Genomic DNA, 27,297 nt, shown 5'->3' with positions numbered 1-27,297 from the left:
ATTGGGAAATATGTCTCTTTTATTCTCTGATTTATTCTTATAATTTTTATTCTTTCATTATATTCTATTCACTTCTAGCTAAAATATTATTAATGGGTTGTACTTTTTCAAAGTCAGTGGTTTAGATGTTTTTCATAAATGATCACCATGAATTTATAGGGTAAATTAAGGGACAACACCGCTTGCTAAAAGCATTTAGGGATAATACTTTTCATTTACTAAAGAAACTGTCGTACTTTTGTAAAATAAGACTTGTAACGCCTTATTTTACAATTCTAAATACAATAGAATTGTAAAATAAGATGAGTTGGCTGATCTATTATGATCCTGTTATTTTTAATCATGATGCGCCAAAATCGCAAAGAAGGCCAGGAACTAGCCAAGGCATCTAGCTAATGGGAATTAACTAATCAACAGGAACTTTGTGGAAAAAAGTGGGATGAAAACGAACTAATTTCTTTTTTGAATGTATTGCTTAAATACCAGTTGAAAGCTCTTTCAATAACCCCCTGTTCTATACTCATTACATTGAAAGTGGTCATTCTGAGAGCTATTTGGCTCCTCATAGCTCAAAGCAGGCAGTATGGGGTCCCGAAAAGCTCTGAGGTAAAATCCATTATGATTTTTTCTGTTAAAGAGCAAGCAGTGATACCAATCCATTTCCATATACGGCTACATTGTTTTTGTGATACAGCAGGCAGTTTGACTATGGTGCACCTTGGATACATGGATGGCTGCATGTAGTTTGCTTGAATAGTGCTTTGCCAAATCTAATGTCACTGTTCGTAGTGATGGCTGAGTTACCAGTATGAATTATTCAATGATGCGGGATTACAATATGTTCACCAATGTGGGTGATTTTATGCTTATTTTCAAACCTAAGTCAGGGTAAATTAAATGATAATACATTTTTTCTAATATATGAGACAAAAGCTTTGAATGCTCATGTTATGCAAGGGGAAGAAATATGGGATTAGTGTAATATTTTTACTAGTATGAATGGTTTTTTTATTGGTATGGCATTTTAGGGTAATGGAAAGCTGACTACATGATTAAACCCTACCCATCGTTGACAACAAGGTTTTGGAAATAAAGTTGTCTGCATTACATAATTTGAAATGTTAATGCAATTCATCTATTGGGAAAATTACTTACTTAGGTCCTATACTATTCACACTTGGGTCCTCTGCTATTGATTATAACTCATGTTTTATTTTGTTTTGTTTTCTCCAGTCAATTGATGTCTACCACAGTATACATTTTCCTATACAAATATGATTAATGCTCTAAATGTAATATTATTTCATAAAAGTATGTTTCTTAATTTGTCCATTTTCATAGAAATCTGAATATGCTAAATATTGTCTCAGAAGCCCTTTTTTGATTTAATTTTTAAATTTATCTCATGATGGGTGGGGAAAAAGTCTCAAAGATGTTTTTAAATTTCCCATAATGGAAATTCATATTGGAATCATTTCATGGAACGATCAAAAACTTTTTTTTATCAGTTGGTATTTTTCTGATGTGTAGCTTGTCTCATTCTCTCAGGAACGTACAGTGCTGGAGGTGACAAAAATTCATCCCCAGCTAGTGTGCCACGCAGTTCATCCACTCACATGGTGGGTTCCATCTCACTGAGCCAGCCTGCCAGCACCCAATCAACCACTACAACATCTGGGAGTGGTTCCACTACCACAACTCATATACCAATCCTTCCCATGCCGATTCACCGTCCTCCGCAAACCCATGCAAGGATAGGCCAACCCACCACCACAACTGTTCTCATCACAACACCCATCACCATGGCAGCTGGCATTGAGACAACACCCTCCGTGAGCCCAACGCTCAGGAGTGAAGTGGTTCCAGTTCAAAGACAGGTGGGTGGGTACTCTGGGCTTATTGACTTCACTCACTGGCCTACCTTCAAATACATCACAAATGGTTCTATAGATTTACTCGGAGAATGCAGTTAATTTAATTGATGACAGCTCTTTAATCTATTAATGCACTTGTACATGGGTAGTCAGAGCAATGTCCAAGGCAGGAATATTCTGAGGCTTGAGAATGTGAATTGCACACAATTTATCGTGATTCAGTGATTCTGTGGAAATCTAGTATGAAGAGGAACCTCGGTCAATACCCTGAAATTAAAATTAGATCTTTTTTTCTAGAAATGTTATGGAGTTAAAAAGTGTTATGATTGCATTTGTCTCAAACACTCCTTTGGCAGTACAAAATTGTTCCCAGTTGCATACTGGAATTTTAGGATAACTTGGAGGATTACTTAGTTATTACAGTGGAACCTTGCTTAACAAGCACCTCAGATAGCAAGTAATTTGCATGACGAGCAAAATAGTTGGGTCCAAGAATAACTTGCTTAGTGATTGACATTTCACTGTTAATGCTTTGTTTGAAGAGAATCTCAGTCCACCATAAAAAATTTTGAGCTTGAAGAAGAGATGGAAATCTGATGGAGCCTAATAAGGCAGGTGTAGCAACGCTAGCTTCAGAAATTTCTCGCACTTTCAGGCAGTGATCCTCTAAGACCATTTTATGCACTTTTGCAATAATTTCTAGGGTAGTGGCACATTTTAGCCCACCACTTTGAGGATCATCATCTAAGCTATCCTGACCAAGCTTAAAAGTTCATGTTTCCTTGGCAATGGTTGAATATGCAGGAGCAGAGTCCTTCAGAGTGTTCTGAAAGTTGACATGAATTTTGTTGGCTTTCATACCTTTCTTTACAAAGTATTTAATCACCGCTCGAATCTCAATTTTTTCCATTCTTGCAATTTACTAAATAGGAATAACAACAGAGGGGCATCCACAACACAGATGTCTTCTTAGAGGACTGATGTATTGTGTTTACTCATAAAGGATTACCTATTACTACGCGGGAAACTTTTTGTGCAAGTGCTGACATCTGGTGATGATTCCGAGAACCTTTCAAACTACTGTTGTAGATGGATGCTCATTTCCAGCAAAAAAGCTCTCACCAATCCAAGTGTTGCTTGGGATATTGCCTCTTCATAGTATGAACAAAATGTGCATTCATTTTTATCTTTAATTCTGAAGAAAGGTTAAGTCCTCTTTATTATCTCATTCATGTTGGTTAAAAGGCACAGTGTCTTTTTAAATTTCGGTAACTTTTTAGTATCAAAATCAGTTGTTTGTTTTCTGACCTCAAGCAGAAGGCCAAACTGAAAATATGACTTTCATTGAGTCAACTATAGCTATTTTTAAACAATCAATGCCATATGAGTCATATGACAATCAGTAAAAAATTTTAGGCTCTTGATTTTTTTCTAACTGTAACCATAAGTGTTTTGATGGGTTACAAAAGTGAGCTACTTTCAATGCATATTAACTGATGTGGTTGTATACATGTGCAGCTATTCAATAAGTCATCCTCCTCCCATGGGTCAGGTGGCGAGCCCAATGATGTTGGAGAGTCCTGATTCTCCCGGGGACGGGGCGGGACAAAGGGGAAGCGGGTTTTCGTCACCTGTGCAATCTCCGTCTCCGGGACGGCAGTCTGAAGGCATCCCAGGGGGCCCGCTGTCGCCCCCTCGTCCGTTCCGACCCAAGACAGACACAGAGCGAGTGCATTACAAGGTTGTCTTAGTTGAATATATAAAGGTTGCATCTTTTTAGAGGTTGGATATTTATTATGAGGGAAAGGCTAGTGTATTAAGTGTGCATCTCTAATGTATCTGACTCTATTTTTTGTAAAAGATCCTTTGAATTCTTATAACAAGTTTCAAACAGTGCTGTTTAATGAACAAGCTCTCATGTCTTAACAAATTGAGTAGCTTCAGGCGTGATGTGGTGGAAGTCGAACATAATGAATAACTGATCGTAGTACTTTTCCACTTGATAAAAATTTTATCAAGTGGAAAAGTGCTTCGATCAGTTATTCATTACTCTCATATCTTATTTTACTTCATTCATTAGCATGTGCATTGTTTTTTTTAAAGTAATATTACCTCTTTATTTTATTGTTTTGTTAAGTATCTGAATTAGGAAAAAATAATGTCCAGTGATTGTTAACGTTTGCATTAATTATGAGAAAATTTAATGTAATCTGCTTTTCTCCCTCCTTACTGTTCATGTGAGACATTATGAGGATTTATTTCAAGGAAACTTGTTATTAAATATTTGGATCTTTGTGGAGATACATTAGATTTTTGTAGCTATGCTAATATGCAATATAATAGATTGAATAGTAGTAGAATTAGCAGTAAAAGCAATAATTGTAGTGACAGTTAAAATAGTAAATGTAATTGTAGTAATTTCTGTAATATTATTGGTGTTTGAGGTGTTTTATCCTATCCCTGATGACTTAGAGGTTATTTTTTAGTGTGTACCTCTTAAAATAACACCCTGAAGCAACTAACTCCATGTAATAGATGGAATGAAACTTCATTTTGAATATCCTGTTGCAACATTGTAATATCTCTCATTTTGTGAAAGTATATAGACCCTTGCCATTAATATTGTTACATATAATCACTAGAAATGATGATAGGTACCCGAGTACCCATTGTGAATGTTATGCATGTGTCTAAACATATACCCATGGACTTAAGCTGTTGAACATTACCCATCTACCCAGACTTTCAACTATCACTGAATACACCCTGTTACAGTATTGGCATTTTATCAGTGACAGGGCATTATAATAATAATTATTATTCATCTATGCCATGAAGAGATCCTTGTGGATGTAATCAAAACAGCACATTGATAACGCATTACATGGTAGGAGGATGTGCATGTGAGCAGGCATAATACATTTAAAAAAAAACGATACTCCCTGTTGAGATTATAATGTTCATGTGTGGAGTATAATTTACTGGTGCACAACCATTTCTCGACGACATATGGAAATCTAAAGTTGCTTACCGAGCAGGCTTTGCTTGGTAGCTTGTTAAAAAACTTTCATCCCCAGGTTGTTGGACTGGAAGTAGTTCTTCAACATCCTACATTGGTTAATGTCCAAATTGATGCTTGAGTCATTGGTTAATGTCTACTTAATGTGCCTGAGTCTGAATGTTCATGACTCTGAATGCATGCTTGCATTAATGGACATCTAATCTGGAAGGACAGAGCATGGATACTTTCAGAGATATCATAAACTCTTCATTATCAGAAACACTTAGGTAGTTATAATTCTATTCAGTGGCTCATTTTCTACCTTTTTAGTGACATTTATGTTTATGAATTGCATTTCACCAATGCTATTTAAAAGTTTATTTTCAGTAGTGATTATATTGTTGAGGACATCTCCTTTGGTACCTTTGATTGGCTTTTATCCTATTTGCATTCCTAGTTTCTAAATGTTAGAAAATGTTGTAAAACCTTAATCTCTTGCTTTAGTATTTGTAGAGCTTACAATAACTGGATTCCATAGTGGATAAGTTTTATTTATTGCATCCACCAACACTGAATGATTTGTCTCTTCAACTTTGAGGATTCAATGAATTCTTCAAAACCATGTTTGGTTCCAAATCTTGCCAACCTTGTAGAAACTTTAATCTTTTTCAGTATCACTATTAAATTCAAAGTGCAATTCCAAACACTCAACACATTTATCAAATTGTTTGTTCTCGGACATCTCTACAGTAAACGTAATTCTTTTGATCATGTTTGTGTAGTGAGATACTTGTATTGAAACTACCTTCTATGGCTCAGATTGGACCTCAGTAAAGGATATTGTGTGCTCTTGTGATGAATATTCTTGAATTAACATAAAAAAACATGGTTTGTATACAAAGTATCAGGAAAAGTTTAGGAAAACTAGATTTATATCAGATATTGCTGCAATGCCTCAAAATTGTTCAAAGTACATCCCTTGAGCATTGACTTACTTTTGCCAGCAGCTTATCCAAGACTTGAAGGCTCCCTGGAAGGAAGATTCCGGAAGTTCCGTAAGGGAATGCATGCAAGCTTCTTTGATGGCTCTTAGGGCCTCATGGTGGTTGTGGGAGGATTTCACTTTTGGAAATAGTCTGTTGGTGCCAAATCAGGACAGTGCGGGTTTTGGGGTATCGTTTTGATGCCGTTGCAGAAGGCCTTTGCAAACGGACACTCAACTTTACTCTTGGTCATCCATCAAGACCTTCAGGAAAAATTTAGCTCAGATCTTTCACAGTGACAAATTTTCAGTGGTAATGGTATTCACTGTCATCTTATCAATGCCAATACAAGCTGCTTTCATGCGCTTACTTAATGGATGGTCTGAATTCAGCACATAATACACATGTCAGGAAAAAATTGTTACAGTTACTTTTTATACACTTGTGGGTGTGTGCGCATGGGGGTGTGCTTGTGTTTTGTGTGTGTTTGTTTTGTGTGTATGAGTATGCATGAAAATGATGACATGATATGTGTGTGTGTATGTAGGTGCATGTGCAATTAATTACTCACTTTATTTTTGATGCATGAAAACCAAGTTTTTGCTTTGATTTTCATTTTTTTCACCAGTCTAGAATCCTTCCTTATGATATTCTGATGGATTTTGTAAATTATATATTTGAATAATATCCATTGCCCCCTTACATTATTTGTATTCTATTAATGTTCATCCCATGATGCAGTTCTCATTTCCTAAGAAGTAGCTCATTACATATGATAATCCTCAAAACTTTTTATGTGAACAATTTGATTTGGATTATGACATGATTGCTCTGTCATCCATGCAGCACAATAAATATAGGTATCTATATGGCTTGTCTCATGCAAATAGGTTTCTGGTGAAATGAAGTGGAGGTCGAGTGACCCAGAAGTACTTGAATGTAAGGTTTTTGACCTCACACGTCGTTGTAATGGGAACTGAAGTCCATATTGAAGTCCGACTCAACTCTGTTTGTTGAAATATTAATATCAACAGGCATTTCAAATGTCGGCTCATTTTCGATTTATAGTTCCATGAAAACAATCATTTCTGTCCAAATTAAGCATCTATGTTGCATGGTTACGGACAAGAAATAATCCCTTGAGCCCGTAGATGGTAATTTTCCCTGCACAGTGCGAGAGACAATCAGCATGGTGGTGTGACTGCTCAGCAATGTCCTCATTTGATGTTGCTTGGACTATCTGATACTTTATTTGATCTTAGTATCTTCAGAGAATGAATCACAAAAATTCATGTGTTACATAATTGTATGAGTAAACAACATTTTGGCAAAAATAGCAGTGGTTTGGGGGAGATTGTTGAGGGATTATTGCTTTTATCATCTCAGAAGCCAGAACAGAGTAAAAATAAGGTGTTTGTCTTGTCTGAAAATGGTAGAACTGAAACTTATTTTAAATGTATTTTGTTTATGATGTGGTAACAGTGAATTGGCTATTAGAATTACTCTAAATTTGAAAAGACGGAAAACATTTCATTGCATTTTATTGAAAAATATATTTTTGTCTATATTCCTCTCCTTTATGATGATAAAAATTATCAAACATGAAAAAAAAATTATATTTAATTCATAGAAATGATGCTTTGATTATGTTTTCAAATTAAAAATCATTTTTTATTCAAGCAGGTTTGGATCAGTCTGGTCCTTCAGTGCTTGGATAAGAGGTTTATTGTATGTACATAGCTTGTAGCCCTGTCGACAACACACTATTTTGAAACCAGCCTGAGGGCTAGGGTAAAGTTATGTATTTTAAATAACCATGCACTAGTCATAAAAAAGTCAATGTAACAAACTTATTAAGTTTATTAATATTTACTCAAAGTGATAATTAAGTAATTGAAAATCCTATGCAGTGATAATGAATAATATCAAATTCAGAGATTTTTCGTCCAAATATATTTGGATATTGTGTGGTCGTGCATGTAAATTATGATTTACTTAGGAAGTGAAGGTTTTAACACATAGCTTTTGAGGGCAATTTTTAAATGAAAATTATTTCCTTATATTTTTGACTGGTCAGTGCTACTGATTTGCTGTAAGCCTCATGGCCTAGTAATCACCTGTCAACAGCTTTTTCTCGGCTGTGATACCACTATTACTGAGCATTATAGCTCATTATGTTTCATACCTGTGATATTTGAGTCGACAGCTGCTGCATCATTTGCATGGTTCACGTGGCAGCACATTATTTTCAAAATTGTATTTTACAGAAAACGAGAGTTTGGTCTTTAAGTAAAAGTGTGCATATGAATTTAACCTTTGAGCAATTACTCTGCTTTGTGAAACTGTATTCATATTTTCTTGTTGGTTTTCCCATTTATTTCATATGTTCAAGAAATGGAAATTGATGATGATATAGTAATGAATTCATAAACTAACCTTGAACTTTTTTGTGAATAATACTAATTTTTTTCTATTTTTGCTTCTTGCAGGAACACCGAAGGGTTTGCCATATAAATGCTGAACAAAAGCGACGGTGTAATATTAAAAATGGATTTGATATGCTCCATTCTCTCATTCCACAGCTCAGCCAAAACCCTAATACAAAAGTGAGTACTATTTGATGCATATCATATAAATATAAAATGTCTACATATTATTACTTAAATATTCTTGTCTATGTAAAAACATTCATTATTTATTGATCATCATGCAGAAATAGGGGGCCATTCAGCTGTATATCTTGAAGGATGTTGTTAAAGAAAGTTATGATAGGGTCCTATGCATTTTGATCCTTTAATTGTTGGTTTATTGTCCCTATAATGATTGGATCTTCTATGTTGCTTCTATCAGTTTCAAAAACATGCCATTCATATTTTAAATTGAAGTTGAACCATATTGATAGAAGGATTTTTTCAATTTGTGATAGTAGGCTGCCCTTGGAACTACAGTGGAGTAGTATGGTATTTAAATGGCTGATGATTACATTTATTAGTGTTCTAATGCAAAAAAGAAAAATGTGACATGGCATCAATATGAACCTTTTCAGTGGACAAACAAATTAAAATCCCTTGCAAATGATATCATAAGGTGAGGTACCAAACAATTTAATTACTGCTGCTAACCCCTACACAATCCCTAAAAGAAATCATTTTTCAGGATTTAATTAAACAAATGTGAGGCATTCCTTGGGCAATTTGTTTCTGAGAAAAGTTGTCTGGAAATTTTAAAGATTACATTTTAAAAGTATTTTGATCTGTTGGTGTATATTCCTAAAACTTTTCAAATAACTTTAATCATTTCCCAGATATGTAGCAAAACCTGTCGCTACAAAACCAATCATGGGCAAAGAAAAGCAAGAGCTATAAAAAGTAATAAAATGATTAATGGAATTTGTTTCCTGCATATAAACCATTGAAAATTTGTGAAGAAGACTGGAGTATTCCATTCCTATCCTAATTGATACCAACAAAATTTTCCTTACCCACCAGTGGACCCAGAGTAGAAATAATATAAGAAATAGATGAAAATATGATAAGTATATTTGGAATGATTAGAAACTGATAGCCTTTTCTTTCAGAGCAAAATATGCCATTCATCAAGGCATGTAATCACCATCAAAGTGCACCATTAAGTACCTAATGCACCTTATTTCCTATGTAAATGGAGTCAGGTAAATAATTTTATTATGAACTGAGTTCTATGACAGTGTCATAATGGTTCTGATGAATATTTATTTCTTTATATTATATTTATATAAATGTTCTGATGAATTTGTTTGGGGTCTTGTCCGCATATAAGATTAATAAAAATGCAAAAGTTGTTCTGCCATTCCAATGGACTTATTCAGATGAAGCTGATTAGAACACTGACAAAACCAATGTGTTTTGTTATAAACATTGTGTGGATGAAATCTTAAATAGAAATATGTGTATTTATCCGGCAACCGAGTCCTTTGAAAGTAAAAGGAGCAAAAACACCTTTACAGACCAAAATATTTTGGTTCTCAATCACACTCTCTCAAAATTATTTGAGCAATATTGAGTAATTTCATAAAATTTAATGGTTTAGTTGTGCATAATGACTATTGGTAGTAAAAGAGTTATATTGCTTTTATTATATACCCAGAGGCTTGCCTTATTTTAATTCTTTGCTCACATTACAGTTAAGCAAAGCTGCTATGCTTCAAAAGGGGGCAGATTACATTCGACAGCTGAGAGCTGAAAGGGAGCAGCTAAAAAATGATATGGCCAACTTGAGGCAGGAAATTGAAGGACTTAATGCTGCCATCAGGTAAATGTTCACCCTATCATATAGCATTTATTAGTTGCTGGTTGTTAATGTGTTGCAATTTGTAAGCATTGCCCATTTTGTATTTAATATTATCTAATACATTATATAACTGTATTCTTGAGTACATTTTCTGTCACTTTCACTACTTCATAAATTATGATAGTATTAAAGAAAGGTATGGCATCGAAGGATACTGGGTTGCAGTTTGAGGGTAGGGGTGAGCTCGTGCCTGTTTTGCAACAAGCTCACCTACTAGTAAGCTCATTGCAAAAATCTCTTTCAATTCTTCATACTGTTTCTTAGAAAACCTTTGAATTATTTGAAGAAAGAATAATTCAGGTGGGCTCTTTTGAGTTTCCTAGTTGGTATGTCCACCCTGGTGCTCCTGCTTATGAATTTTTGGGTGAGTGAAAAATCTTGCAGATTTGGGTTAATCACTGCCTCCTTCAAACTTTGTTGTGTTTGAAAGTGTTGTTGGCGGAATTAGGTACTTTTTTTGCTGACCTTTGGAACCTGATGGTGGGTTAACCGTGGATGACAGAGAAATTGACGATATAATTAAAAAAATAAGCAAGAAGCACTAAGCTGGATGTGATGATATACCATGCTCTCTACTAAAAGGCTTTCATAATTCTTAAAATATCCATGTTATTACACATTTAGTCAATGAAACCCTATCTTCAGACACCTTCCCAAATAGATTTAAAGTAGCGAAACCATTTCCAGTGCTCAAAGGAGGTGACCGGGATAACATGAACAATGATAGACCTATTTCCAAATTGTCTGCTTTCTTCAAACTCTGGATCAAGTAATGTACAATAGATTGTAATACTCCTTAAGTATACTCAATATTCTTTCTGATTCTCAGTTTGGCTTCATGAAAAATAAATCAACAGTGCAATGTATAAATTCATTCATGATATCCTGCTTGAACTTGACTAAAGGAATAATGTAATTGGTGTTTTCTGTGACTTAAAAAAGGCCTTTGACTCAGTTAATCATGTAATACTACTGTGGAAGATAGAATCTCTGGGAAAGCCAACCAATGGATAAAATCTTTCCAACTCCAATTGCATTTGTGTCTATCTGGAATATTGTAATCAATATGACGTGTTCCATACATGTCTTTTGGGAACCAATAAATATCAATCATTCAACTAATGACTGCTTTAGGCTCATGCAATAGAACAGAGATAACTTTTTAAGTAAGTTGATTTTTTACACTAAATTCTCCTTGTTCTGTGTGCAATCTCATTGATCACTTGCTTATCGATTACAAATCAGACATCAAGTATAATAAATAGGGAAAAAGTCTCTAGAGCTGGGTAAAACTAGAAAATAAATAATTTTTATTCTCTAGTTTCCCTGATACGATGAACAAATTAGAGAATGTCACTTCCTTTGTTTTATATCAAAAGGGTTTGAAATCTATGAACTCAAATTGATTCACTATATTCCACTTCTAATATTGTAAAATGAATAACTGCACTGGGTACAAACTTTGATATGGTAGTTTTTATGAATTTCTCTTTGCTATGCCTTTTTGCGAGCAAATTTATGTGATTTTTGTCTTAATTATGGAATCATAACCTTTAATACAACAAAGTAATTTCCACTAAATGATCTTAACAAGTTTTCTTTTAGAGTAGAAAATGAAAAGTGAGAAAGGTAATGAATTCTAGATGAAGTGACCTAATGTTTGAAACTTACAAAAATAATTAGGAAAAAATTGTGTGAATTAAGATGCTGATTCAGACTATATTCAATTCTTTGTGTGAGCATATTTCAATAAATGTTGCATGAAAATCTCTTGTTATTTACAGTAATTGCCAAGCTATGTTGCCAGCTACTGGTGCACCTGTTTCAAGACAGAGGGCTGGGAAGATGAGAGAGAGGTTTGATGAGTTTGTGCGGATTCGAACATTGCAGAATTGGAAATTCTGGATTGTATCCTTGAGAGCTATTTATATGTTAAACTGATGATTTTTGCATCGTATGTTTTCTTAATTAATACTATGCCTTCAGCAAATTTTAAGACACTTTGCAGGATTATTACATGTTTACAAATGAATTTAGTTTGTCCATATTTCATGTACTCACGTAAGCATTGTTTATCATGCCTCACCAGTTTGTTCATTAATGTCCTGCCCATTAGAAGTGCAATTTCAGAAGTTGCATTTTCTCTTGATGTAACATGATTTCCTAATAGTGAAGTCCATATCTATATGTTTGTCTAATGGGAAACTGGATGGTGTAGAGGCTATCATACAGGCTTCCCACTGAAAGAGAGGGCCCGGGTTCAAATCCTGGTGACAACAAATATTTTTCATTTTTAAATGCTTACATTACCCTATGAAAATAGTTATAGTTCATGTATTCAATATACAACTTGAATATCTTTCATTGACTTGTTTTATGTCTTTTGAACTTCCAAGTGAATCAATCTAACTACATATGAATGATATCTTTTCTAGAATAAGAGAAAGTATACTGTTTCTCAAACAAAGCTAAAATATGAGCAAAAATCTAAAATACTGTAAAAGTCATATATTCCTCCACTTCATCAAAAGAATTTTCATTTTGTGGTGTTCACCAATGATAAAATGACTTGTTCATGAAATTTATAATTTTGGCTTTTGAAAAAATAGCATTAAGTAGTTATCTGTACCTGTTACCTGTTGCATTGTGCTATATGATACATGTATTACAATTGCTTCATTAATAGTTACTCTTTCCTCTATCTTATTTTGCCATACTTGGTCAATACATAATTAGCTAAGTAGTACTGTAGTTAAATGGGAAATATGGGCTGGTATAATTTGCTATTCGAGACTCGTTTAATATATGATTAGTTGAAAACAATAGCTTTGCACACCTCTAAATTTTTGTGCAAAATGTGTTTAAGTATAAGGTTTTTGCATAATAGTATTTCTTATAACGCCTGTTATGAGTCCTTATCTACTTCTGATTACATTGTTGGAGCAGTTTAGTATTCTGTTTGAACCTCTGCTTGTTTCATACAACTCTTCAGTCTCAACAGCAAGTCTTGAAGATCTGTGTAGATCAACTCTGTCATGGGTGGAACAGCATTGTTCATTAGTTGACCTGAGACCAGGTGAGCTTGAAAATTAGAGTAAAATGTACATAAGATCCTTTTGAGAAGATTTACTGCAATATTAGCATGAGATTATTTCAGTTTGATTTGACAACCCATCATTTCTCAAAATTGCAAAGAGAACATTAAAATGTTTCATCTTTAAATTTAAAATATCATTAAATGTGATTATTAAATAAAAATAAGATAAAATTTTCCTTTTAGTTAATGAAAGTTACTGAATGGAATAAAAATACTCTAATTCCTTAAACCTAAGGTGTTAATCAAAGGGAAATAAAAAAGCAGACAGGAAGAAAGCTTTAAATAAGGTACCCAAATGAGTTTAACAATGTACTTTCATACAATTTTATAGTTTTTAGGTATAGGAAAATTACAACTGTATGCCAAGTTCATGTATAGTAGAAGAAAATCTCAGTTGTGGTTTAATGTGATATCATTTTATGATGGTATACAATGTTCACTGTAAAGCTTCTGCAGCTATACTTCTCATACACACCAAAGAAGTAGTGCAGAAATTGTCCTAGGGGTACTTTTTTTTCTGAAGTGGCATCTTAAAAATCCTGATTCAATCCTTTCATTTCAGTCTTTTTTGAAGATATAACTTTCGCAGAGTTCCAACTACATGTCTTTCCTAATCAAACATGTCATTATTTATGACTTAAAAGTCATGTTATCTCTGCACAAACTGTTACCTAGGGATATGGATCTTCTATAAATATAACGCCTCATATTTTGAAAAATGGTCTTCGGGGAAAGTGAGTGGCTTCCTATGCAATTTCAACTTGAGTATTGTGCATGCACCCCTAAATTACTTGCTACCACAGGCAAATAATTTTGAATAATGAGCTTTTTAATTGTCCGCTATATGAGATGCAGTAAAGCTAGAGAGAGAAAAAGACAGGGCAGCAGACAATGTAGCCTATTTTCAATCCATGAACTACACCCTGTCAACTAAGATTAATTGAAATCCATGTGGAGCGTTGCAGATACACAATAAATAGAAAATTAGTGTTGTAAGAGGCCAGCAACTTGTCTGAAGCAATATATTTTATTCTTGTCTTCACTGGAAAATTCACTTGGTTGAAAAAAATAAGTCTCTGACAAAATAATTTCTTAAGCAATGGTATTTTTAAATAGTCCACGGGATATAATTTTTAGTTGTTTCTATTAAGTTCAGTTTGAAAATGTAGAATACAATCTGTTGATTTCCTCTTATATATAGTAGTCAGTTCAAGGCTCTCTCTTGAATCAAACACTCCATTTAATGATATTAAGTGGGCCGTATTTGTCTATGATATTTTGATTTTTGTTTTCAGGCCTTATTAAGAGCTTTACATTCAAACTTAGTTCATTCTTTTTAATAGCAATCATTTTTTATGCCGTGAATGAAACTTAATCATAAGTAAAAGCCTTGATGTGCTGATAAAATATTTTCCTTTCTTGTGATAACCAGTTTGAACCATGACAAGCAGTTTATGAGAAATCTTTTATGATTTATTTCATTTTTTATGCCGTGAATGAAACTTAATCATAAGTAAAAGCCTTGATGTGCTGATAAAATATTTTCCTTTCTTGTGATAACCAGTTTGAACCATGACAAGCAGTTTATGAGAAATCTTTTATGATTTATTTCATTTTTTATGCCGTGAATGAAACTTAATCATAAGTAAAAGCCTTGATGTGCTGATAAAATATTTTCCTTTCTTGTGATAACCAGTTTGAACCATGACAAGCAGTTTATGAGAAATCTTTTATGATTTATTTCCATATTATCATAGATATAATACTTAATAATTTGATCGGATGGATAATTAAATGTCAGATACATCATTGAACACTGTTTAGGATGTTTCACTTCAATAACTGATAATATTAATAAAAAGTTCTCTTTCCTTTGATTTCCCTCTAATATTTGTAATTACATACTGTTAGTTCATTACTCATGCTACTGCTAATTTAAAATATATGGATCTTTTCAATGTTAGATGGTGGGGTGTATAGTTGCCATGTGCTTTGAAAGAGAGACATTAACTTAATTTGCTCAAAAACCTCAAATATTGTTGCCGAAAAGTGACTACTATTGAGATCTAATTTGATTCAAATATGTCACATATAAATGAATGATTCCATTCAGAAAAAAAGTGTACTCGTATGCTGAACACCATGAGCAAGTGAATGTTTAATTTTATATTTCTACTATTTCCTTGTAATTGCCTGTTTACATCAATGTTTTACAAAATGTCTCATTTTAATTTTTTCTGCAAATAATGAAAAGCACTTTAGAAAGTATTTGTTCTTTGGAAGCAATACACATTCTTTCAAAAACCAAATGTCAGTTTTACTCTAAATCACTTTCATTACTGGGAACAATTCCCTTCCTTTCAAATTGCTAAAAAAGTACGTAAATGAAAAAGGCAATTGAATAATAAATGTATCATTTTTTATTATTATTGAATAGGAAAAGACTAAGATGAGACTTGCACTTTTGTGTGATTTCAGTGGTGCTGAACTCACTTCGCTATCTGTGTACAGCTACAGAGATCCTCTCAGATCCCTCTCGACTTCCTGAGGAGGCAACTAGGGCAGTTACTTCAGGAGAAGGAAACAATTTATCCTCAAGGGCTCCCCCACGACCACCACCAGTTCAGTGACCCAAAACTGATCTTGAGAATTCAAGATGTGCTTAAGAAATTCAAAAGCTTTGAGGAGCTTTGGTTGGCTCCAAGCCGATTGGCTACTGCATTGAAAGCAACATAGTCTTGGACATCAAATGTAGCCTGCCTTTATTCCATGTGAATGCACTCCCTTGATTGCCACATCATTGGATAAGGTGTTCCTCATTCGAGTCAGGGAATTCTGTGAAAAGAAGTATTGCTGATGTCATGGATGCACAGAAGGGCAAGAATTTTGCTCACCATCTCCTGGTAATGAAATTTAAGCTAGGGATGTTATTGCAAGGAATATAATGGTAAACGTTTTGTCTTCCTTGAGGATTTTCATTGACTCCATTGGCTGGGTATATGTTGCATATAGCTCAACCCATACCAATTACATCGTGTACAAAAACTGTCAAAATGTACAAATGTTAATAACTGTTATAGTTGATCTAATAAATCCAAAAGTAAAGATGGTTTTATTAAACATTAAAATCTATTTTATTTTATTAATGAATATCGGTAGTATATGGGCATATTAAACTCTACGTGTAGTAAAATCCATACATTAGGGGAGCAGCGTAAAGTTTCTTATTTATGCGGTTTTCCAGGTCAATGTGAAACCTGAAAACTAAGTTAGGTCCCGTTGTTCTATCTGGGTAAATTGGAGAGAGTACAGAGCCACCCCAGAGTTAAACCCAGGACTGCTGTGCCTGGGCGATAGAAGATAAAGGGTGATCACTGAATTATGGTGGTGTAACAGTGCGAAAATTGGATAATGGTAAACAATAAATAGATTATATTGCTAAAATTAAAACAATAAGTTCAGCTATGTAACTATTAATGTGAGGAAACTTGTTTACTATGCTTTATCACATAGTAATGCATAACCTATGGTTTGAAGAACCCAGTATTAGTCAGAGTGGTGAACATGTTTACCTAAAGATGACAGGTCACAATAACTGGATGGCCAAGTAGTTTTCTTTTTTTATTTAATAAATACATGCTATTAAAAAGTGTGTATCGATGGTAAATGAATGTCAATACAGCAAAGGTAATTTTCAAAGTTTCAAATTGCCATATAGTTCAAATGAATAAAACATAAAAACTTTTTAAGTAAGTCTCCTCTAGGGGCTTTGCCAGAGGTTGCTAAAAAAACCTACTAAGTTCCCACAGTGGCCCAATCCAAGATGAAAAGACCTGTGCGAGCTGGCTTGTGGAGAAGGGCTGGGGTTTAGGGCCCAACGACACCGACGCATATGCGAGAGGGCATTCTTGAAATCGCAATCGCTCGTGGTGTCAGTACATCCTAGAGCATGTACTCATGCGTAGAATTGACATCAGACCATATTAAACCTACACTGCTATTGGTGGAAACGAGAGAACCTATTATGCCTCCAACACGCCGCCTTGGTTTCCTGTCCGAGAGCTGTTTAAGGAGCAGTCACTGCCAACATCATCAGAGATGGCTGATCAAATGCCCCGGACACTCGATCCGATCGTCATCAGCAAGGATATGGCACAGGCTCCCGAGGAGAAGGTTAAACTGCTAGCGAACTATCTTGCAAGTAGTTTCTAGTAGAACCCCGAGAATGAGGATTCTGCCAAGATCAAAGCGGAGATCTTGGCACCTGAGGAAGCATGGGATGCTGCATCAGAAGATGCCGCGGATATTCCCGAGTTCGAGCAGAAGCACGTAATTGGGGCGATACATATCTGGCCATATAAGCCGCCGGCTCTGATGGCATTCCTAATGTTGTCATCTGGGAGCTCCCAAAGGCGGTGGATACGTATCTGACCAGTATCATAAATGGCTGCATCAAAATATACTACTTCCCGACCTCTTGGAAGAGAGCGAGAGTTGTATGTCTGCCAAAGACGGAGAGATCAGAGGTGGGTCCCGGAGACTTCTGGCCCATTACCCTTCTCGATGCATTCGGCAAGATATTCAAAGGCAGTGGCCTATATCTGATTCCATCCGTTAGACTCACAATCTCCCAGAGGAACTTTTGCTTCCGCGAGCAGCATTCTACAGTCCATCAGCTAATGAGAAGGGCGGATTCAATCACGAAGGCCTTTGACAGGAAGATGTTGGTGGCTGGAGCATTTTTCGATGTCAGAAAGGTGTTCCATCGCGTCTGGCACGCAGTACTCTTATTGAAGAAGCGACGACTCCATTTCCCAACTTGGGTAATCAAGTTGGCCCACTTCTATTGATGGGACAGGACTTTCACTGTGCGAGGTGGACTATAGGGTACAACAGTTCTCCGCCAGCATGCCTCAAGGGTCCATATTAGGGCTTTTGCTTTTTTAACATCTACTCCCATGAACTTCCTTCACTGTGTGAGAATTGTGAAATCCTGTCCCTGTATGCAGACGACGTGGCGCTATGCAGATTCTGAAGGAAGGAGATCGTGGTGCAAAGACTGCAGGACACAGTCAATGAATGGCTGCTGTAGTATCTTCGATGGCATTTTGCAGTTCACGTACAGAAGACGAGAGCGATTGTTGGCAATAGCCAACAACAAATTATAAATATATCATAAAAACCATACTTTCATGCATACGATGATGCACCTAGATCAGTGCATTATATAACAATGGAGGTACATCATGATTTTCTCCACAGGTTGCAAATTAAAACTGAATTCAAACGTATGAGTTAAATAGTCTGAAGGGGATCTATTACATTTACCACACTACAGTAAGTCAGTAAAACTACCTACGATTCCAAAATTACAACCATGAATAGGTTTTCTTTTCATCTTGCATACACAGGTTTAACCAATTAATTAATTAAAGAGTCTTACTGGAGGTTCCAGATTCAACTCCAGGCAATTTTTTACACCCCTGTTTTCACTTAAGCTTTTGCTAAAGACTTTTCTGGTACCAGATCTTCCTGTGAAATCAAATGTAGCCCAGGGGAAGAAACTGGCCCTCTATACTTGGGTGTGAATTTTACATGGTTTTAAGGCTCATTAACAGGTGAGTTGTACCCTCACCCATCAAACCAGCACTATTGTGGTTGATAGTGGAACAACATTTTTTGTCCAACTTTGATCAATCAATAATAATTTTTCATTTAACATCCAATTTGTGAATGACTCTCAGAATAAAAACCTGCATTGCACGTTCCAAATACACCACAACAGTCAAATGAAGTAATGATGAATCACACATTGTTTATTTCTTCATTGGTTTATATTTCTCATCATACTATTTACACCACATATCAACATTGATATTCCAAAAATATGTATGTATCCGTGTACGTTATATGCCAGTGTATGTAGGTGCACATATTTGTATATATATAGGTACAAACATTAAATGATTATAAAATTCACCATGAACTATTGTTTTAAGAAATTTTCACACAAATTAAAAATGTACACCGCATAATTATTTTTTACTTTTGGTATTTACACAGTAACATGACTTTTCTTGGAAGTGAAGGAATGATACACTCCTTAAAAGGTGCACTGAGTACAAATTGTACACAATGAAAAGAACTACCTTACAGGAAATGGAGCAATGACTGATTTTCACTTACAGCCACTTAGCAAACTTATGTAACAAAATATATTTATCTTCATAACCAATCATTTCTGATAGATGAGTAAATGCAATGAATTCCAAATTTTAAAAAAAATTGATGCTAATACAATACAAAAATTAATGACTCACCCAGTCTTGAACACATAAGCTACGGAATCAACATTGACGAGCCAACTGGAACCTTATGGCAGAATCCATAGAACCAATTATGTACACAATAATTTTAATAACCATTTCTTTTAATCTAACACAATTACTTGTTTCAATTTCACTTATGGTTTCCATTTAACATTGATGTTAGACCAACAAAAGTAAAGACTCTTTATTTAGCTTCATGTAAAATCACATTATGTTCTTTTGCAGCTTAAGAGTCTAATCTCCAAGGATACTTGACATACCTTGTGATATAAAACGCTACTCAACCCTTAGTAATTAGCCTCATTTGAACCTTGCTGATTTGGCAGGAGTGGTCTCATGTTTCGAGGGGGTGGAGGTGGACGCATTCCCCTAGGAGGGGGTGGTGGGCCCCTAGGTGGGAATGGGGGTCGTCCATATGGTGGCCGCACAGGAGGAGGGGGCCTCCAGCCTGGTGGTGGCATTCCACCTGGAAATTAATCAGGAAAAAATATAATCAGACGGAGAAAGAGAGTAATTTTTCACTTCAATAATTCCCTGATTACACAAGGATTATTTAGTAAAATGTAGAAATTAATATTTAGTTTTGAAATTGGTGAAAAATAAAAAAGGCTGAATTACATCCTATTTCAAATTTTTTCAAATTATAACTGTGAAGCTTCTCTATCAAAAATTATATCTATACAAACAACAGGAATACCAGCAAATGTTCTACAAATGGACATACCCAAGGATTAATTGGTCAAGAACTAAATGCCTGTCAAGGTGAATGATTTTTACACAGTCAAATTCTAGCATTTCAGGGCACATTTGTGGATGACTCCATTCCAATAACTGTCACAGCATTCTTTGAAGGTCGTTATTCAATTATAGCCATATTATGCACAATAAAAATGATAACAGGAGACTGGCCACAGTAAAACTATCGTGAATTGAGCTGTCCATATAAAATTAACAATAATCATGACCAGGTGCAATTCACTCCATAAAATAACTATCTGACGGTCAGCCAAGGGGTCTCAAAGATACAACAAAATAAAAGAGACTCATCAAGGTTTTGAAGACAGAGATAACAAGACGGATAAAAAAAAACAAAAGAAAAAATGTCCAGCAGACTTTTGAATAGTTAAAGCAACACGTTTCTCCCTAGTTAACTATTCATTCTCCAGATACTAACATAATGACTCTGCAATGCAGTCAAATCATGACAGCAGTCCCATGTGCTGGAAAACTCACCTGGAGGAGGAGGCATGCCCTGTGGATGATGCATCCCAGGGTGCGGTGGTGGTGGGGGTGGCACATTACCCCCACCTTGCCATGGTGGCATCATCCTGGGCGGTGGACCACCTGAGGGAGGTGGTGGGGGCATGGGAGGCATACCACCCATTTGGTTTGATGGAGGCACGCCAGAGGGGGGAATGGGGGGCATTCCAGGCATTGGTGGCCGCATGCTCCCCCCAGGGGGTGGCGGCGGTGGCATCGGGGGTAAGGGAGGCTGGCCACCTGGGGGCAGGGGTGGCCCTGAAGCCATGGACATTGGAGGCATCATGGGAGGGGGAGGCACGCCGGCAGGAGGCGGCACAGGGGGTGGGGGTGGAATATTGGTGCCAGAGGGCATAGCTGGGGGTGGCGGGGGCACGATGGTCAGACCATGCATTGCAAGGGAAGATGGAGGTGGGGGTGGCGCCGGTGGAAGTGTTGCCTGCATGGGAGGGGGAGCATCGGCAAACAGCTGATGAGGACGGTCTGCCTGGGAAAGTGGATTCTGGGCTGCAAGGAGTCGCTCAGCCGCAGAGCCATGACGCTCTCCTTTGGCATCTTTCTTGAATGCATATGAGACGGTAATGGGTCGATTGCACAAATATTGGCCATTCATTGCCTCAATGGCCGCGTCTGATGCCTCAAAGCTGGCAAAGTTGATGAACGCATAGCCTTTGGAGTTGCCTGTTTCTGGATCTCTCATTATCTAGTATCATGCAATGGATGGAAGGGAAAACTTAGATCAGTAAGGCAGAAAAACGAATCCAAAAATAAGTTCAAATTCATTCCAATGTATTTCAATACCAATTAAATGCAAATTGATGTGATGTGCTGTACTCAAGATAGAGCTATTTTATCATTCTATTTTTGGTTTTGAACCACTTAAGAGAACATATCAAGGTCCTCATTATTCCTCGGCTGACAATCTGGTAAGCAGAGGTATATGTCGTTTTATGAGAAGTGGAGCTTGATATGAGCATGTACCACCAAAATGGTTTTCACCATTCAATGCGCCATAATGAATGAAACGGACGACATTAACCCTTTTTCAGTTCAAAAATAGAGCCGACCAAGTAGGCATATCACAATTCATTAAAACTGCATTTAGTAGGGCCAAGTCAACAAAGTTTACAAAGTGACCAACAATGTTTGTTGATTACTACTCAAAACAAATTGGCAAAGGTTTCTAATCTTGTGATAAAACAATAAGTTGATGGCCAGAATTACACTATTAAACAACATTCACTTTAGCTATTGATTAAAAAAATACATTATACTTTTCTTTAAGTATTGTGCATTAATTTGCAATGCAACAGGAAGGGTATAGAATCACTGCGATAAATGGTGATGTGAGAGGATTGGGTTTACATAGATAAAATCAATATGACATCATTTGTGCATACAGAAAAGTATGTGCTGATTTCACACATAAATTGGTTAACCTTACTTGACCAGTTTAATAATAATTATGAGCCCCACACACATACCTCCATTCTGTCAGGAAATTCAACCTCTGGCAAACTAAACCTAATTTACTTAGAATTTAGCTAAAACATTTTCCACGGCTGAAAAACTATTTCAATTTATGGCCACATTTTATTTACTTAATAGAAACTGGACTCCATTTTGAATTCCATTCCATACTTTAAACAGACAATAACAACATCTCGAACTCCCATTCCCTTCAAAATGATTTGCAATGGGCAAATCTCATTGAAGGGAATGGGATTCTGGGCAAATCAACCTCTACAAAACAAATCTATACTGCTATGAAAATATATATTTCATTGTAACAGCAGATGCCACACAAATATTTGAAAGTAAAGCATCACATGGTGTTGAATGCTTCCCAACAGTTCTCATCACTTTCCCTACTCACTTCCTTTTTTCAAAAAACATGAGTGAATTTAAACATTTAGTTTAACACTGTTCAAGTGCCACTTATCAAATCTACTGTGAAGCACCAATCATTAAAAATTGATTATTTAGATTAAATTAGCAAGGTAATATTTAAAATAGTGACTATAGGAATAGAAATCAAATGAAAAGAGAACAGAATAGAATAGAAGACATTCACCATTGCATTAACACATTTTAGTTGTACATTTTATATGGCTTTTAAATAAGCACCATACACAGCAACAGAAACAAAACTTAGTGGAGTACAAACCTTGGGTGTTTGTAGAATTACACCAAATGCAGAAAATGTGTCATAGAGAAGTTTTTCATCAACCTCAGGGTCCAAATTCCCAATGAATATGTTTGCACCAACATCAAGATTTTTTTGATGAGCAGATGCCTACAAAATACAGAGTTTGTCATTAAAACAATTATTTATGAACTAAAAAATCAAAATTGACTAAATCAAGACAACTTTTGAAACTTTACCTTATTTACTCTAATTGGTTTCCCATAAAGTTTAATCATGTTCATTATCTTTATAGCATAGTCAGCATCTTCTTCTCCCATAAATTCAACAAATCCATATCCTTGATGCTGTTGAGTTACTCTATCTTTGGGCATGTGCACATTGACTGGAAAGACAATGAACATCAGTTGATCATTATTATTATCAGGTAATCTACCGGTAAGTAGGTTTTTGGATGGACACAACTACCAAATAAATATTTTGTGACTCTTAACAAAACACAATTCAGCAACCTACTCCACATCAGGCCCCTCTTCATCTCTGAGTACTTCCTTCCTCCCTTCATCCTGTCCAACATCCCTATCCTGTTCCTGCCCTTTCCTCATTTGCCTAACATTTTCCCCTCTGTTATAGTTTTCAGCATCCCAATGCCTGTCAATACGCCCTTCATCCATTTTTCCTGCCTCCATAGGATTTCTCCCAACAAACCCCTTTCTTTGCCCACCATACCAAGTACTTCCTCATTTGTTTTCTTCTCAGTCCATTTCACCTTCTCCATTCTTCTCCACACCCACATTTCAAAAGCCTTCAATCTACGGGAATAACAATTGAGGTTGTTTCCCATTGCCTACCTCAATAGTTTTTTAATGTGACACCAACACCGCCACACTAGGGTCAGATGCCTTTGCAGCCGCCTCACTGAGGAACAGATGCTGCGTGGACTACCTTTCCTAACCTTCGACCTATCAGGCATGGGTGGCCCTAACAGGAGTAATTATTATTACTGCCGCCCGCACAGCTCTAGGGGTCATCGGAACGCACAAGTACTTCCACCGCGTCAAGGTTATAGTCCATGGGAGGGATCAGTTGATTATATGCTGGTATATGACTTTGAAAGTAATATTATAATTAACATCAGTAATTTACAGGTTAACGTGGGTTTTGGATGGACAAAAACTATCAAATGGCACATCGGTAATTCCCTTACCTCTTCTAACAAAACACAAACTAACATCCAAAACTACACTAAGCCCATTTTCAATACTATATTATGTTCCCAAATCGTTGAAAGAGTACGAGTACATAGCTAGGACTCTCAGAAAATAATAAAGGATTCCCTAAAGTTAACATAAATAGAATACCAAAACAAAATTAAGCATAGCTAATAATAATTTCAGTTAACACTGAAATTCATCATGCATTATACTACTAGTATACCCTGAGGTTAAAAATAAACATGTATAATTCTATAGCAAAAGTCTAAAAAGAGGCGAGCCTTGCTAAAAATGCAGCTCAATCAAAAAATTTGAGGCTCATACCTAAATATTAAAATACACATATTTAAACTATCAAACGATTGACAACATTTATGAAACATACGTACATAGGATATCAATCCTGACTCATGCAGGCTACATAAAATCATTTAGAGAAATCTAAATAAAACAATATCCCAATTCAAAGTGCATTACAACAGTTGTAAAATTTATAACCAAAATCAAAACAAGTATTAATAATGCATTGAAACTGTAAGTTTGAAATTTAAAATTTCCAGCATTCAAAATGTATTTCATGTACTAACATGACAAACTATAAATGCTCTTCCTTTATTGCTTCCAAATTACAGGGTGCGGCAACATAGATTCCTTTTTTAAACACAAAATGCTATCAAAAAAGGAATTTATGTTGCCACCCCTGTACAGTTACATTATTGTATCACTTATCCATGCTAATATCAGAGACATTTAATTAACATTATTTTTCTATTGCATATTTTAAATTGTTCCCTTTGTATGTTCAATTATTTGTTCACTAAAATACTCTGATACAGATATTCCTTAAACAATGTATTTCATAATATGTAACATTGTTTATTTCCTTCAGTTACACAATTTTGATTCACAACTTGTCAGACAGGTAACAATTACCATGTCAATTAAAAAGTACATAAATTATGGCTGATACAAACTAGTACCAAATAGCTACCAATTCCTAAATAGATATCCCCACAGTATGAACATTTGACTTAAGGAAATTCAGAGATACTTGAGGACCCTACACTAATTTAAATTCCTTTACAATGGTCTTTGAATATGGCAATGGATGGTATTGATTTTATGATAGGTCTTTTCACAGTTATTTTAAGATTGCATTCCCTTTGTGGTGATATTCTTTTAATAAGAAAGAGGGGTGATCATTTTTTAATGTTTACGTTAAAATTACCATATGAGAATTGATATTGTAGTTTGTAGATAGCATGTGGAGCCTTTCTTCGGCAAATAAAGCAAGACATAATTATATACGAGAGAAATAATAATATAATATTGGTTTGGGAAGTGGACAACCAGGGTAGACAAGTAGCTGGAGCATGGCTTTCATTGCTTCCTTTTGATGGAGGATCGCTTTTCCGGTGAGATCGCTATGCTCCCAACATATGATTCTGTTAGAGATAAAAGATTAAGCATAGAATGCTTTCCGGATGCCAGTAGAAATAATAGATTCGAGTCTTTTGACCATAAATATACTTGCGGCAAGTTATTAATGTGATTCATTAATGTTTGCCAATACAGGTGCATAGCAATGACGATATCTAGAAATTTAACATTTATGTTAATACTTGTCCCTGGTCAAACAAGGAATGATTATCTTAGTTTTACATTATAGGTCATTCCGCAGGAAGAAAGTGGCAGACACATAAAAATAAATTATACCGAGTAGAATATTAGCAGGACTACGGATAATGATGGCATTTTATGTATACGGCTAACTATCATTACCTTAATTACAGAGTAAAATCGGTGTCCACTCAAACGTTTGAAGTAAGAGGTCACCATACTTCATTATATTTATATGACATTTATGTTTACCATTTTCAGAAATGTACTTGCTCTTACAATTCTCGTCAATGAGAATATTTTTTATTACAACTAACTATCCCCGGAAAAATAAGCTTGATTTCGCTCATGCGTAATATTGATTCATCGATGCATAGATATTTATTTTTTAGTATAACTATCAGCGAGGTCTAGAAACATTGGGTGAAAGCTAAACAAATTAATAAATCACGAAAACTGTATACACATAGGAATAATTTTACCTCTAGTTGTCCATACGTTCCAATATATTTCTTTATATTCCATCATTTGTGAGCACAAAACACTTTCCCGGGGTTAATCGATTATAGTGGAATAATTATGACATCCTTTAGAACTAAACCTTTTGCGATTATTCGGGACGTAATTCATTGAACATGTAAGTAAAACTTCATTCATAGTTTTGAACACGATTACATTTCATTCTTTCAGGACGTAGGGCCTACACTCTTCTCCACCAAATGTTGGATATCAACTGGAAACCACATTATTGGGTATTGGCAAGGTTCGGCTCTAAGGCTTGATATTTAAAATTTTTCTTCAAGTTTCTCTTCCATTTGCATAAATTTCTCATCAATCAATGCATTAATTACTTACCGACTGGTCCGGATTGTACGAACAGCTCCCACAACAAAGCTTCCGAAACTTTTTCATCGAGCCCTCCAACATAGATGGTGGCATCTACCCAATAAGACAAAAAATCCTAATTAAAATACGTTCCTCTACTTGATTTGAAAAAATAACCCTGATATTAACTTAATATATCATTCTAACAATGTATTTACGCATACTCAACTCATGAAGAGCCGGTTCTGACATCCAAAGAATCTCAACCACAAAAATGGTATAAAATATCGTTCTTATGTCAGCGCATGCCTTATAAAGTTACATTTAAAAATTATACACATGGAAGTGCTTCAAAATTGTCATTCTTTCATTTCAGATACCTTGATTTCTCTCAGCAATCGGTCCCGCCGCCATGGTTAGTCGCTGTTGTTTATATTGTTTTTCAACTTTTCGCGTTTCGTTCAGCGAAAAACGTCCGAAATGCGCAACAAAGGTATCACACCGCTTCTCGTTTAAATTCTGGATGTGATACTCTTGGATAAAAAAATTAGAATACTGAAGATATTGCTCTGAGTCAATCAATATCACATTAAGTATATGGGTATGATTGTAATCTAAA

At 35.5% G+C, this 27,297-nt stretch overlaps 2 protein-coding genes across 3 annotated transcripts in view; one reads left to right on the top strand and one right to left on the bottom strand.

Moving 5' to 3' along the window:
- Mondo (MLX interacting protein mondo) overlaps positions 1-16,389 on the top strand; it is a 114,111-nt gene extending 97,722 nt beyond the window's left edge. The window contains exons 9-15 of one of the 2 annotated variants that reach the window (XM_071590419.1): positions 1,549-1,877; positions 3,427-3,615; positions 8,348-8,464; positions 10,021-10,148; positions 11,972-12,095; positions 13,134-13,263; positions 15,763-16,389. In XM_071590419.1, coding sequence (XP_071446520.1) covers positions 1,549-1,877; positions 3,427-3,615; positions 8,348-8,464; positions 10,021-10,148; positions 11,972-12,095; positions 13,134-13,263; positions 15,763-15,914 — 1,169 coding nt within the window. In that variant the 3' untranslated portion in view covers positions 15,915-16,389. The remainder of the gene's footprint in view (positions 1-1,548; positions 1,878-3,426; positions 3,616-8,347; positions 8,465-10,020; positions 10,149-11,971; positions 12,096-13,133; positions 13,264-15,762) is intronic. The other variant, XM_071590420.1, reaches the window with a different exon arrangement.
- A 2,570-nt stretch (positions 16,390-18,959) lies between these two features.
- On the bottom strand, positions 18,960-27,095 carry Spx (Spliceosomal protein on the X). The gene is made up of 6 exons (XM_071589960.1): positions 27,059-27,095; positions 26,709-26,792; positions 23,259-23,404; positions 23,041-23,169; positions 20,847-21,576; positions 18,960-20,079 (listed from the first exon to the last, which is right to left on the bottom strand). Exons 1-6 carry the CDS (start codon positions 27,090-27,092, stop codon positions 19,901-19,903), a joined length of 1,302 nt encoding a protein of 433 aa, XP_071446061.1. The 5' UTR covers positions 27,093-27,095; the 3' UTR covers positions 18,960-19,900.
- Between the last annotated feature and the right edge of the window lie 202 nt (positions 27,096-27,297).

The sequence above is a fragment of the Hetaerina americana genome, unplaced genomic scaffold (genome assembly GCF_022747635.1).
Source record: "Hetaerina americana unplaced genomic scaffold, ioHetAmer1.1.p SCAF_4, whole genome shotgun sequence".
Classification (NCBI taxonomy): Eukaryota; Metazoa; Arthropoda; class Insecta; order Odonata; family Calopterygidae; genus Hetaerina; species Hetaerina americana.
Note: the sequence above shows the minus strand (reverse complement) of the source record. Positions and strands in the feature narration are given on the sequence as shown.